A 13,885-nucleotide genomic window follows, 5' to 3' on the forward strand; every position below is an offset into this window, starting at 1 on the left:
CTCTTTAAATTTACTTGGACAATTTTAGGGACGCTTTAAAGTAGTGTGATTTTTTTTCTTTTTTTTCTTTTTTTTTTTTACTATTCCAGTAGGCATTGAACATCTGGCCAAACCAAATGAAGCGCCATTTGGATAGCTCAAACAGAGAACCCAAATGAAACAACATAATAAATTGATGTCCACATTTGGAAATCTTAACAGTTATTTTTGCAGTAGTCTACAACCATAATGCAAAGCACTAATGTTTAGTGATGCAGGTTGGAAATGTTCTCTACTACTGAAGTGTGGGAAGGAGAGTAATTCCTGTTAAACACTGTGGTAATCTCCAGGTTTGTGGTGCAAAGTACTTTATAAATGTACCATTTTTCTAGCAGAATATTAGGTGAGTTTAGGTAGATATGATCTTCTGAACATGAGTTTAAAGCAAGTATCCAGTGACTGGAAATGGTCTTATATTTCATCTTTTTGTTTCCTTATGTTCCGTAGAATTTGCATGGCCTCTACTGACTAAGGACTTCTCTCATTAATTTTTCTGCTTTGCAGGGCATGTGTCGTACTAAATTTCTTAAGTCTTTTGTCACCTTCATCTTCACCTGGCTAAACTAATATCTACTTTTGGACTCACACACCCTTTCACAAACTTCCCAGTTCTGCAAGTTTCTGTCTTCCAGTATCACTCAGATTTTCTGAACCTGAATGAGATGTGACACTTTATTATAAATAAGTTAATTATCTAATAGTTTAACCTGTTTGTTTAACTTCCCAAGTGGCCAGCTCTTTAATAAGAACAGGTTTTTAATAGGCCTAGATGAGCCTGCTACGTTCATTTAAATTGTAATCTAGGCCATATCTGAAAGTAGGCTAATACCCGAATTCACTGAGCCAGAATACCCACAGCTATTAATTTGTAAAATAGTATCCCTCAGAAGTTATTCTGCTTGACCCACTTTCTAAATTGGATAGCACACCTGATGATTTGTTATGGATAAAGAAATCTGCGGATTTTCATTTGTTTGATGTTCTATACTGCGGTCCCAGGCAGCACTGGGAAAGAAGGACAATGTTTTGTTGGGCTTGAGTCCCCAGTTTATGTGTCTGTGCCCAATAGAAATAGACATTCAGTGTTCCCGTATAGCAGTACAATGATTGTGAAAACTGGCAGATTGGTAGGAATGCAAAGACAGGTCTGGGTAGATGCATCAGCTGTAGAACCAGATAATGACAGCACGTTGACACAGATTGTGGATCACTTTTCACTGTTGTGAGTGGTAACGCCTCGGGGATCACAGTCCAGCTAAACACATTCCTGAGTGTTGTAATAAACACGGTACGCCTTGTAAGGGTTGATCCGTAGTGCTTCTCTTGATTCACATAGCTGGTGGTCAATTTTCTGGGGTAAGATACCTCACTCCATCCTGAGGAGGGCATGGGCTGTAGGACAAGCTATATTCCTCTCGTGGTCCTACGCAGTGAAGGGAATTTAACCTACCATCACATGTAGCCAAGGTTCTTACAGTACTTTAAACTCTCTGGTGTTACTCATTTGTGTTGGTTCAAGCCAAGGACTCCTTATACAAGATGTTTCTGTATGAAGGCTTGCAGTTTTTGCTCTAAGTTCTGCTACTTCACTGTCCCCGAGTGGTTTCTAGGTTTCAGAAATGCAAAAGGATTGTTGAGAACAGAGAATCTTGGAAGACTGCAAAAATGCAGGAAGTGCTGTATTTCTCTTTTGATGTATTTGCATTTTATTAGCATGCAATTAACTCATGTCATATTGAGAAACTTGAAATGGCCAACAGTGGTTTTGAAGCTTCTGCAGGAGGAAGAGAAGTTTTTCTGTGGTATCTGAAGATCATTGTCCTGGTTCTTGAATACTTGATTGACAGCTTTCTACTGTTCTCATTTCTTTTTGTTTCAAATTTAGTAGGGTTTTTTCAAAACATTTATTTGTATTTTTTCATGAGCCTTTCCCTTGCCATAAGTGTTTTGTGCATGTTGTGATCTGCAGCACTTCAAAGATAGGAGGGTTTTTTTTCCTTCCGTTAGTCTAACAGAGAGAGGGGCTATTCTAAGAGGATTCACTCTGGCCTTGTTCATCATTTAATCAACTTAGAGTTTGAATCAGGATGGCTGGTGACATGTAGGCCTGAAACCATTGTATCTAATTAAAATACTTAACTGGGATACTTCATGTGGGAGCCTAGTCATGTCAGTCCCCGTATATAGTCAATGAATCTCCAAAGGGCAGTTCAAACAACCTAAACTCTTCAGAGAAAGCATATGACATCTATGGTCTTTAGAGTTAAGTGGGATGAATTTTGGCCTTAACAGCCAATAATGGGTGATGACCTATACACAGGAGCACTGTATCTTCCATGAAGAAGAGCATGCTTCATGGTTTTCTTCCAAGCCAAGACAACAGGAAAAGACTGAGTATATTGCTGAGTGATGACTGACAAGAAATGCAACAGCTTGGCACAGTGGAATTAAAGTGGAAAACACAGCAATGTGTACCTGCAATGTTTGTGAGGAGATCTGTTTCTACTTTGTCTTGTAGGGATAACTGCATATCTTCATGGCTGCCACTTCACAGTGTGGGAGATAAATGCTATTCAACGCTGCAGTGAGCATCTACTGCTAGGAGTCTTGGACAGCACAAGCTATGTTCTAAACTGTGACTGCTGGGTGCAGCTGTGGTAGAGTAAGGAGGATAAGGCTGAGCTTGATATTTGAAGCTTCTCAGATTAACCTTTTTAATATTTGTGGTTTAATGCCATAATAAAGTTGTTGGGTTTTTTTAAATCATCTTTAAAGTTGCCATTGACTGAACTAATGTGAGCTGCCATAGCTGACTAGGAAAGGTTGTCTCAGACTGTAGCTTCCAAATAACTAATCTATGTCTTGACTCAGAAGCCCTTAAAGCTTTATTTCTGCATCTTCTCAGGTACCTCCTGCAGGAAGTTAAAGGAAGGACAGAACAAGAAAGCACCATGTCTTCAGTCTCAGCTTATTACAATGGAAAGAGTGTACTTATCACAGGAGCTACAGGTTTCATGGGCAAAGTGCTGGTGGAAAAGCTTCTGCGCTCCAGCCCTGAAGTGAAAGCAGTTTATATACTTGTCAGGCCAAAGGCTGGACAATCAATGCAAGAGCGAGTGGCCAACATGCTGAAATGCAAGGTAAGTTTCTGGCTTTTATTCTAGAGTCTAATCTGAAATCCATTTAGCTGGGTGAAGCAAAGGACTTCTGTTATACTCAATTCATGAAGATCAAAATACCATCTTCTTCTGTAACTGTTGTATATTTTTGTTGTGTCTAAAACAAAAGAACAAAAAAATTATACGTGAGTGAACCTGGATCTGTCTGGTTTTGGTAGGTGATACAACATTTTACACTATAGTGATGTAATTGGGTTTTTGTTTTTGGTTTTTTTTTTTTGCATTGCTGTTTGTTGAGAATTATTTTTTTCAAAAGCGTGTTACCTTAGCAAATTTTCTTTTTTACAAGAACAGCATTTTGCTTTCATGAACTCTTTTCCTTCTCCCACTTTCAAAACTCAGTATTTGAATATTAGCATTCAAAAATAAAACTGAACGTGAGCCCATCACACCCTACTCCTTGTAATTTAATTGGGGCATTAAATTAATTTCATAAGACAATGTCTAGTGGCAACGTATAGTGGGCTGTGCATTGCTGCAGTACAGTAAGGCATCTGCCATCTTCTGATGTCAGCTCCAGTTTAACCTCACTTATGAAGTGATAAAATACTGCTGTGTTTGAAAAGAGTGTTTTCCAAAGTTGCTTGCAGCAGAACACAAAGGCTAAGCCAGACCTGTGAGTTGAAGAGCAGACCTGTATGACCTCCACCCATGTGGCTTGTTTCTGTTGAGCTTTTTGCTTGCTGCCCCGGTGAGGAAATCCAGATCTCTAGTGTCAAGAAGGATGTCAAAGCCCTTTGCTGCATTTAATGTAAAGATTTGTAAGGAGAAACTGCTAGACCAGTTATCTAGAGTGGACTTGGCCTGAGGTCCCTCAAGGTCCTCAGGAACTTAGGCCAGTGGTGGAGTCATGAACTTGCTCAGACTCCTTCAGCTCTAAGTGCCAGAGTTCAACCTAATGTTTACTGCTAGTGTGAATTTGTACATAGCTGATGTGAAATGAAGGGAAGGGACAGATCTGGCCCTGGTAGGCAAGGAATTCCTTGGAATTAATCTGAGAAATGTCAGCATATCTTTAGAATATTCATCTAAAACTTTGACCAAGACTTGACTGGAAAAGTACTCCTCCTCCTTCCACTGGAGTTAGAGGTAAAATAGGTCTATAGATAACTTAGAGACAAGTAGGTCTGGGAGAAGGTGTCGTTTTTTTCCTCCTAGTGTTTTGAGGCATCAAGCTAGAAAAATCTTAAGAATGTCCAACAACAGAGTTTGATTTTTTTTTTTTGGTGTGTTTTCAATGTTACTGGTTATTTTCTTGTTCAGAGGAATTTGTGAGTGATATGAAAGGAAACCATCACATTGGTTACTTCTTGCAAGCCTGTCAAGTGCACAATTTTTCATTACTTTTCCTTTCAATGAACATTTTTCAGCTGTTTCTGCAGCTTTCATCACTGTGGTTTTCATCACCAAACAACAAAATCCTAAATGCGGTGTGTTTGCATGGGGGTTTTGCCCTTTTTTTTTTTTTTTAAACAACTAAGAAAATTACAAACCTAGATATTTTTCAGGCCTTCTATAAGCTTTGCATTTTATGTATAAATAGTACTGGCTTATCTCTTCAGTTGGCCAACACAGCATAGTGGTGGTGTTAGCTGTAGGTGAGGTTCCCTAGTAGCCGTTTTATTGTTGTAGCTGTACTAGATGTACCTTTTTTTTTTTTTTCCCCTAGCATGTGTCAGCAGTTTTAGACATGCCAACAGCAAACAGGACTTGATAACCTCTCCTTGAACCTTTGACAGCCTGCTTCAAAGTGTTTCAAACAAACAAAAGAATGTGACAAGTCTCTAAGGTTGCTGCAGCCTTGAAAAAAAACACTCTAGGGGTCTGCTCACAAGTCATTCAGGTCCCCTCAAGGAAGAAGGTGTCTTTTTGATGCTGATCTTTTTAAAATAAAACAAAAATGCTTTCCTAAGGCAGAACCCCGACTCTTCAAAGGTTATTTCCATGTGAAAATGTTGACAGCATTTGGGTTTTATTTTTTTTTTCTAGAAGTGAAACTGTTAATTCCAGTAACTTAATTTCATCACAGATGAAGAGGGCAAGAAACATTATTCTTAACATTTTTGCAGATTGTTTCCAGTTAAGTTTGCTGTATGTTTTTAAGCCACATAATCAGTCATTCACAATCTAGACATTACAGTTTCATTTACTGTTGGGGTTTGCATTCTCCGCTTTGGGAAACCCCTGAGCTATATAACAAATAAAAATGCAGCAAAAGCTTATACCAGGTCTTCAGGAAACATTTGCATTTGACATTCCAGATCATAGTCTCTGATGAAGAATGCATATATTTGAGTAAGCACAGAAAAATTCAGAATGAAATCTCTTCTCTTCCTTACATGTACATATATAATTTCTAATCTCTGCTGCACAATTATTCTTTTCCCTCACAAACTGTTGGATTTAATGCAATACAGTATTTGTATCTGGGTTTGGGAGAAAATAATTTATTTCTGCTTTTGTACTCTACCCTCTGTAATCACCTCTCCTGACCAATCACACATTCACTTTGAAAGTAACTCTTTCTTCTTTTACATTATGCTTTGACCCAGTATTATTCTCTCGAATTTCTCATTTTCACATCCAGAAGGGAAGTATGGCAGGAACCAGAGGAACAGAGAAAAACAGGTTGCCAGCTTCTAAATATTCTAAACAAGCAGATAAAAATAGTATTTGCGATGAAGTACCATGAAAGCAAAGTAGATTGGCAGGAATTAGTTGCACTGCATAAAGTTCAGGTTCTTCATGTAAGGTACTCTGGGGAGTCCTGATTTTTGGTAGTACTTAACAATATTTTGAAAGAAATTTCCTGTCATTTTTGATCTCTCTTCATATATATCTGTGAAATTTTTGTGGTTTCTATCATTATTTCTACAGGGGATTAAACTTTGAGGTGTCACATTTGTGAACTGTTTTGTTCACAGTGTGTACATGTGAATATGGTGGAAGATGACTCCTGTTAAATAAAAAAGCAACTGTAAGTGACAAAAGGGTGATGTGATGTGAAGGGGCAAAATACCTTAGTTTGTGCTTTTCAAATGTGTATTACATGGAAATTTTCAAATTCTGAATGCAACATGAAGAGTAAAATAGAAAAAATAATTTGGGCATAAATCAGAATTCTTCCACTGTATTCTGGAGTAGCTGAACAGATGGCATTAAATATAATATAATGTTGAGTTTCCTCAGATCCTGTAAAATTAGTTTTACATGAAGATGCGTTATTGTGTTAATATGAAACATATGATGAACAGATACTCAATTATCTCAACATCAACTCCAAAATGAGCATGTGCATAGAGGAACGTGTGGTGCATGGTGACCTTGCCTCTCCATGAAAGGAGATGTTCTATTTTCCAGCAGCGAATCCCTAAGGGAATCAAGCTATTACCCTGTGCTTAATGAAATGCCATGTCTGCATGGCACAGAGCACTGCTGTTGATACACAAAAAACCAAATTTAAGTATTGGTTTCACCCTGGATGTGTCCATAGAGGTGGATCAAAAGGCAAAGCTTGACAGCACTGTTTAGTCGTTGGTTGATGGGAGGTATGTATTTATCAGAGATAGGGAATTGTTTCAAAGAGTACTTTTCGTTATCTGATCCCTCCGTGGGCAGAACGAGGCAGGAATGCTTGGAGGGGCTCTCTCAGATTCCCTGGAGAGCAGTCGCTGGGCTGACGCTGAGTCACTGGTTGTAGCTTTCACGTTATCCCTGGGAGAGCAGAGCTTTTTCCATGCCCCGTGTGCAGTGAACCAAGGCTGCTCGCAGCTGCCGGGCTGTTTCTCAGATCTATTTATTCAGTGCTCCTAATTAGAAAGATCAGTCACAATGAGGACTCTTCTTAATGTCTGTGATAATTCAGAGAGAAAATGGGGACGCTGTGACGCTTCTTGAAAATGGGGAGCAGATACTGCTGGGCGTGACCAGAAATACCATAAAATGCTACTACTTTTTCATACCATCCAACCACAGTTAATCCTTATGCTGCCAACAGTTACAATGGATAGTACAGACAGACCGTCTCTCTTTCACCTCTTCCTGCAAAGCTTTGTCTGGAATCACACGTGATGGGACTGACCACTGAAAGCAGCAGAAGTCCAATGTTATCAGATGCATTTGCCTTGTCAAATGTGCTATGCTTATCAGCAAATACACAGCGAGACCCTCTGTTAGCCCTATAAATTTCACCAAATCATGCCAGGTTTCTCTTTTTTCACCTCCCTTGACTAGCCCTTTCTCTACTCCCTCACTCATGCACCTTCTTCATCACCGTGAGCAGTAAACGTTCTCCATGCCAAACCAGTGCCCCCTAAATGTGTTGTGATCTCGGTCATAGTGCGTGGATCAGTACCTGGATCAGAGTTATGAGGTTTTTTTGGCTGGTGGAACAGGATCCCACTTGCTCATTAAGAGGTCTGGAAACTGCTAATTGGAGTGAATCAGAGCTGAAGATGTTTTCTGTTTTACTATATGTTTAGCTTTGCCTCACTTTGATCAGTAGATTATCAGACGTAACTCTGGTATTTGTGTACTACAGGAACAAATCTGACATTTAAAAAAAAAATTTTTCTTACCGACCCCATGATTTGTAAACCATGTCTACCCATCTTAAGGGTGGTAACATAACTGACACAAATGCAGGCAAGGGTCTCAAACCATTCTGTGCCTCTTTCCTAAGCTAACACCATCTGTTCCATTTAATGTCTTTCTCTTCTTCAATTTCTGTTTCTGTTTGAAGAAGGCTGGTAAGATTTTGCTTTATATATTATCAGCTAATAGCCTGCTTCCTATAGCACAAGGAAGGGCCAACAAGACAGCTGGTGCTTCCTGCAAGGTAACCTTTCACACTGGACAAAAAAGAAGCCACCATTAGTCCTGAGCTCAAGACTTCCTCACATGTCCCTGGTGTCACTTTCTACTGTTGGATACTTGCAGCCCTGCTGCTGCTGCTGCTGCTCCTTGGCTCCAGGCTCTGCTGGAACAGGGGCATCTGGAACAAGATATGTGCAATGGCATTGCCTTTTCTGGGTGCTGCACCAAAGCTGCAGCCTTGTATGGTGACAGCGTCTCCTCATTTGATGGACATCCAACCTGTCTAATGACTCAGGGTGTGGAATCTCACCCGTCAGCTTTCAGCTAAGTTGGGAGATCTGGCAGCTCTACCTGCTTTTTCATCTATACTGCATGCAAAGCCATGCCTGCCAGGAGTCTAATGGAGAAGCTGAGAAGCACAAAGGTCCGTGTTATTATCAATTAGCATCAGACAAACTTGGCTTCCTACACCTCCTTTCTCCTTTGCGCTTGCACAGTTGTCAGCACAGACTGCATTCTGCAGAAGTGCTGGAAATGGCAGGGGGGTTCTAATAGATTTTTTTTATGCATACTCAGATGTGGAGGAGAAACCATGATAAAAGGAAGGGGGAAAGAAAGGTGGCAGCTGAAATTGTGTCCTCCATTGCATCAGTCAGATAAATTCAGGCCGCAATCTGCTGAGGAAGAAAGAATGTCTTTGTGTGATTGAGGCAATTCCCAGAGAAAATAGGCTCACAGCACAGTTTCATAGTCACAATGCAGTTGCCATCACTACTTAGTATACATAAATGCTGCACCATAATTTAGAATTTCTCCACATACTGTGTAAGTTGGTCAGAGATGAATTCAGAGTTAGGGATTTAGAACAACTTTTGTCACACTTACATGTGACTAATGACATTATTATAAATAATAACTATACTTTTCTGTATATAATGTATTTCTTTTCTAAAAATTTCCAATGTGTCTGATGAGTCTGATTAATGTCAGTGCCCTTTTGCGACTGATTCCCTTTGGGATACTTTAATTTAGAAATGTTAAAAATGGAGCAGCTCAGATCAACAGTCACTTTGAAAACACTTATCCTGTACCTGTGAAAACACATTGCTGTGTCCATGCCTGTTCTTTTAGGACCACAGCCTTATTCTGTAAGGTTCTATGTAAATACTAAAGCAGACATGAAAAAATGTAAGGAGGTATCTATACACCATTCTCAAAAGATGAGCTCTCATTTTTTAGTGAAGCTGGAGAGAAAACATGGGTGACAGGATTGTGATGCATGTTAGACATTCAGAGACAGAGGGTGGAAGCAGTTAAATAATAAGTTGGTGATATTGCTAAAGAAAGACAAGACTTACATTTTGGTTATGAGAAGTTGCAATGAACATCAAGCCATCCAAAAGGAGAGATGTCAACTAAGTTCAAAGATGGCAGAGAGAGAGAGAAGTGGGTCAGGAACAGAATAGTAAGGGGATGAGTTTATGACATAATTGTGACACCAGTGGAAATCTTCGTAATGAGGAAAAACAGTACAGATGGGGAGATAAAAGGACTAATAAAAGGCTGCAGTAGTATGAAAATGTAGGAAGAGAACCTGAAGAAACAATTAGAGGCAAAAGGAGAAGAGAGCAGGTCTGCAGAGGCTATCAGAGATAACATTTGGAGAAAAAGTGTTTGTAAAAAGCATCAGAAGGAAAGCGTGAGGAGTGGGACATTATTGCTGGTGCAAGTCAGGGCAAGGGTCTGGAAGAGAATGGGGTTTAGGAGCTAGAGAGAGGAAAAAAGTAAAGGAGGACTAGAAAATGATGTTGGTAAGGATGAGAGGGAAGAGGAAACCTGCTTTTCTGGTATTGATATGTGATTAATTTTATTTGCCTTACATTGACATTCAGGAGCCACAGCTATGTAAGCACAGGTCTTTGTCCAAAAAGTCTCTCAGTCTGAATGAAAAGCCTGTGAAGGTCATGAGCAGAGAGGAGAGCAGTTTAGGGTAATCACAGAGCCCATGGGAGTGAATCAACACCATAACTTTTGAATTATAAAAGGGATTATGCCTGATTTAAAGCCAAAAGCCCTCTGCCTGTCATATAGCCCTGTTGAATTCATTATTTATCCTGTATCAAGGTGATCAATGTTTGCCAGCTTATCCCAAATTTTGCTAAATATGTTAATCTTCATTGAGCTTTTAGGAGCATGGGAGAGGAGTTTTTAGGCTTCATTTAAGACAGTCTGTAAAATAAGTCTTTCGTGTTTCGCTTAGATGGTACTTTTAACTTTTTTGTGGTCATTTATTGAAAAGACAAAGTAATTTGTTGATGAATATCTGTTGAACTACACAGAGGTTATTCTCTACCCCTCAGACTTAACTGTGTTGCAGAACAGAAGAGGTTAAGCATGAGAACTGCCCGTCCTGTTCTCTCTTCTCTGCAGCTCCTGAAAGTTATGCAGAACTAATATTTTATTTTGTAGAACAAGCTCTAAACTCTTTCTTCTTCCTTTGGCAGTTAAATTGTTCATTTCTGTCTTGCTCTCCACCTGTGTTATAATATGATACAGACAACCCTGCGGCCTGAGTAATTCTACGTTCCTCCCAGCCACTAATATTGAGAGTCTGAAAGAGGTACTGTTCTCCAGTTTCAGGGGAAAATAAAGTCTCCTTCTTGTCTTCTAATTAAGATCAGTCTTTGATACTGTCACAGTACAGTAGCTATTCCCAGGAAATTTCATCTTTTTTAATCAGTAGAGAATATAATAAAACCTCTGTAGTGTCCTTTATTTATTTATATATTTTTAAATCTATTCACTGCCGTTTCAGCTAGTGTTTTTCCTTTCTAACTTGTTTGCACACTCCTGTCTCTGCACCTTTTCAGAGGATCGCAGAACTGCCAAGGTTGGGACCTCTGGTCTGGTCCAACCTCCTGCTCAGAGCAGGTCGGATAGAGCCGGTTGCCCAGGACCATGTCCAGCTGGATTTTGAATCCCCAAGGAGGGAGACTCCACAACCTATCTGGGCACATGTGCTCCATCACTCTTGCAGTAAAAAAGTGTTTTCTTATATTCAGGCAGAATTTCATGTGTTTCATTTTTTGCCCATTGTGCTGTTACTGGGTATCCCTGAGAAGAGCCAGCCTCCACCTTCTTCTTTAACCCCTGCTGCCAGGTATTTATAAACATTGGTGAGACCCCCTGAGCTTTTTCTTCTGCAGGCTGAACAGCCCCAGCTCTCTCAGCCTTTCCTCGCAGGAGAGCATCATGGTTTAACCCCAGCCGGTAATTGAGCACCACACAGCTGGTCGCTAACTCCTCCCAAGGGGATGGGGAGAAGAATGGGAAAAAAAACCTCATGGATTGAGATAGAGACAGTTTAATAGGATAACAAAGGAAGAGAATAAAATAGTAATAACAACAGCAGCAGCAACAACAACAATAATAATAACAAAAACCAAGCGATGCACAAATGCAATTGCTCACTGCATGTCAAGGGAAAATAAAACAACCCAATGCCCAGTCTGTTTCTGAGCAGCGATCCAGCCTCACGGCTCGCTTCCCCAGCTATAGCCAGAGCATGACGTTCTGTAGTAGGAAACATCCCTTTGGCCAGTCTGGGTCTGCTGTCCTGCCTGTGCTCTCCCAGCTCCTTGTGCACCTGGCAGGGCGTGAGAAGCTGAAAAGTCCTTGACTTAGTGTAGACACTACAACTACCCAGCAACAACTGAAAACATCAGTGTGTTATCAACATTATTCTCATACTAAATCCAAAATGCAGCACTATACCAGCTACTACAAAGAAAAATTAACTATCTCTCCTGAAACCGGGACAGAGAGGTGCTCCAGTCCCTTCATCATCTTTGTGGCCACTCACTGTACTTGCACCACTACATCCATCTCTCTCTTGTGCTGGTGAACCCACAACTAGACGCTGCTCTCCAGAGGTGGCCTCACCAGTGTGAAGTAGTGGGGAAGTTAATCATTTGGGCAGTGCTGCTGGCAGCTATGTGTTGGGCTAATCAGTTCTGAAGTGCCTCCTTCTGAGGAGGAAAACTCCATCCTTTAAAGCTGACTTCCAGAGCACTCTAGATTCTCTTAACAGTAGCAATGGAGGCAGAAAAAGACTGTCACCAGGAGTTTCAGAACATCTTATATGCTAGAGGCCACGACTGAGATACTGTTTTTTCTATTTGTATGTCTTCAAAGCACAAATAAGTTATGCGGGTCACAAAGGTGTTTCCCACTGGGAGAAGCTGGGTCCCTTGTTACATGGCTTCTCCTTGTACTCTTGCTTGAATCTCTCCCTGAAACATAAGGCTCTGGTCACTTAGAGATGCAGGTTTTGGGTGTTATCAAAATAGTCCCTGCTGATGTTGTCCCTTAAAGGCAGAACTCACAGTACCTTGAAGGTCTAGGAAGGATTATGACCTCATCATGTGATGCGTTGTCTTTCATTACCGCAAGCGATACAGCTGGAATACAGACAAGCCTTGGGGCCTGTCATTTGTCTGCTGGTCACAAGCTCTGCAGAATACAAACCTCAGTTTTGTCACTGCCGAGGAGAGTTCACAGCTTAGTGCTCCAGCTTTGCAGACTGTCTGCAGTACTTCAGCTCCTGGGGGTATTCGCAATAGTAAAGACAACTTGTGTTTCTTTTTTTTTTTTTTTAAAATAGACCGCAATTTACTCGAGTTATACATTACTTGCAATAGTTACACAATAAATCACAATGAAATTAACATTGTTTAATTAGCATAAATTGCTAAATGAAAAACAAGGACACAGTGCTAAATGAGACTGCAGAATCAAGGCAAATTATTCTCAAATGAGTCTTTCTGAGAGCAAAAATGCTTCACAATTCATTTCAAGAGTGTTTGTCTTTCATTTTGTGAATTAAAATGTTTCGGTGTCAAAATCTGACTCATCAGTTTCCTTATCTTTCGCTCAAAACAGCTGTTACAGGTGTTGATGTGGCATGTCCGCTGAGACCAGCAGAATGGCAGTAACACTGATACTTGTCCAGGTGCTCAGGCACTTGGAGGACAAACCCAGCGTGAGGTATGGTGACCCACCATCACTGTCTGACCAGAGGCCACCTGCCTGGCAGCAGCTGCCATCTCAGCAGAGCACTGCTTTGCAGCCCCGCTGCGTGTGAACACCTCTCTTACCAGCCCTTACACGAGGTGCGTGTGGTCTTTGCTAGGTGCGTGCACAGAAAATAATACATCTTGTGCAAAGGATCAAGCAAGATCAGTTTCTGGCACTCAGCTTTCGATGCGCAGGCTGGCTCAGCTGCAACAGCAAGGGAGTTACTGGTTTCTGTCTTGCACGTCGTTATCCTACACAAATACCCACCACCTGCAGAATGATACGTAAAGGCTGGCCTTCATTTTTATCTTTACTTCTTGATTTCATAGGACTTTTCATTGGCCTGGACTGGAATCACAATAAATCATCAGATTTCAAAAGGGTTTTTTGGATAGTTGTTTTTTTACGTAAAATCACTTCTTGAGGTTAAGTAGATCATGATCTAAACAGCAACAGTTCCAGGGAAGAATACAGAGCCTCAAATATGTTCCAGAAAAATCCCTCTAGCCAATTGTATGCTAATGCATGTGTTACTAATGCAATAAAGTAAAAAAAGAAAAAAAAAGAAAAAAAGAAAATAAAAGAAAGGACAAATCTCATAGTTTCATGTTAGATATCTAATAAGAGACTTATACACAAGTTTAAATATAAATATTCAAGTATTCTGCTAAATTTTTAAAGATATTATGGCTAATTTTATGCAGTTCTTTGAGAACTCTAATGGCCAGGGACCTCATTTTATGCAAGGAACATTATGGGCAAGCATCTTGTGCAGT

At 40.3% G+C, this 13,885-nt stretch overlaps 1 protein-coding gene across 3 annotated transcripts in view; it reads left to right on the plus strand.

Moving 5' to 3' along the window:
* The window catches only part of FAR2 (fatty acyl-CoA reductase 2), a 150,273-nt gene that overhangs the window by 63,738 nt on the left and 72,650 nt on the right, over positions 1-13,885 (plus strand). For all 3 annotated transcript variants that reach the window (XM_075761222.1, XM_075761230.1, XM_075761239.1), the window contains exon 2: positions 2,945-3,179. In XM_075761222.1, the coding sequence (XP_075617337.1) occupies positions 2,991-3,179 (189 nt within the window). In that variant the 5' untranslated portion in view covers positions 2,945-2,990. The remainder of the gene's footprint in view (positions 1-2,944; positions 3,180-13,885) is intronic.

This window comes from Balearica regulorum, chromosome 1 (genome assembly GCF_011004875.1).
Source record: "Balearica regulorum gibbericeps isolate bBalReg1 chromosome 1, bBalReg1.pri, whole genome shotgun sequence".
Classification (NCBI taxonomy): domain Eukaryota; kingdom Metazoa; phylum Chordata; class Aves; order Gruiformes; family Gruidae; genus Balearica; species Balearica regulorum.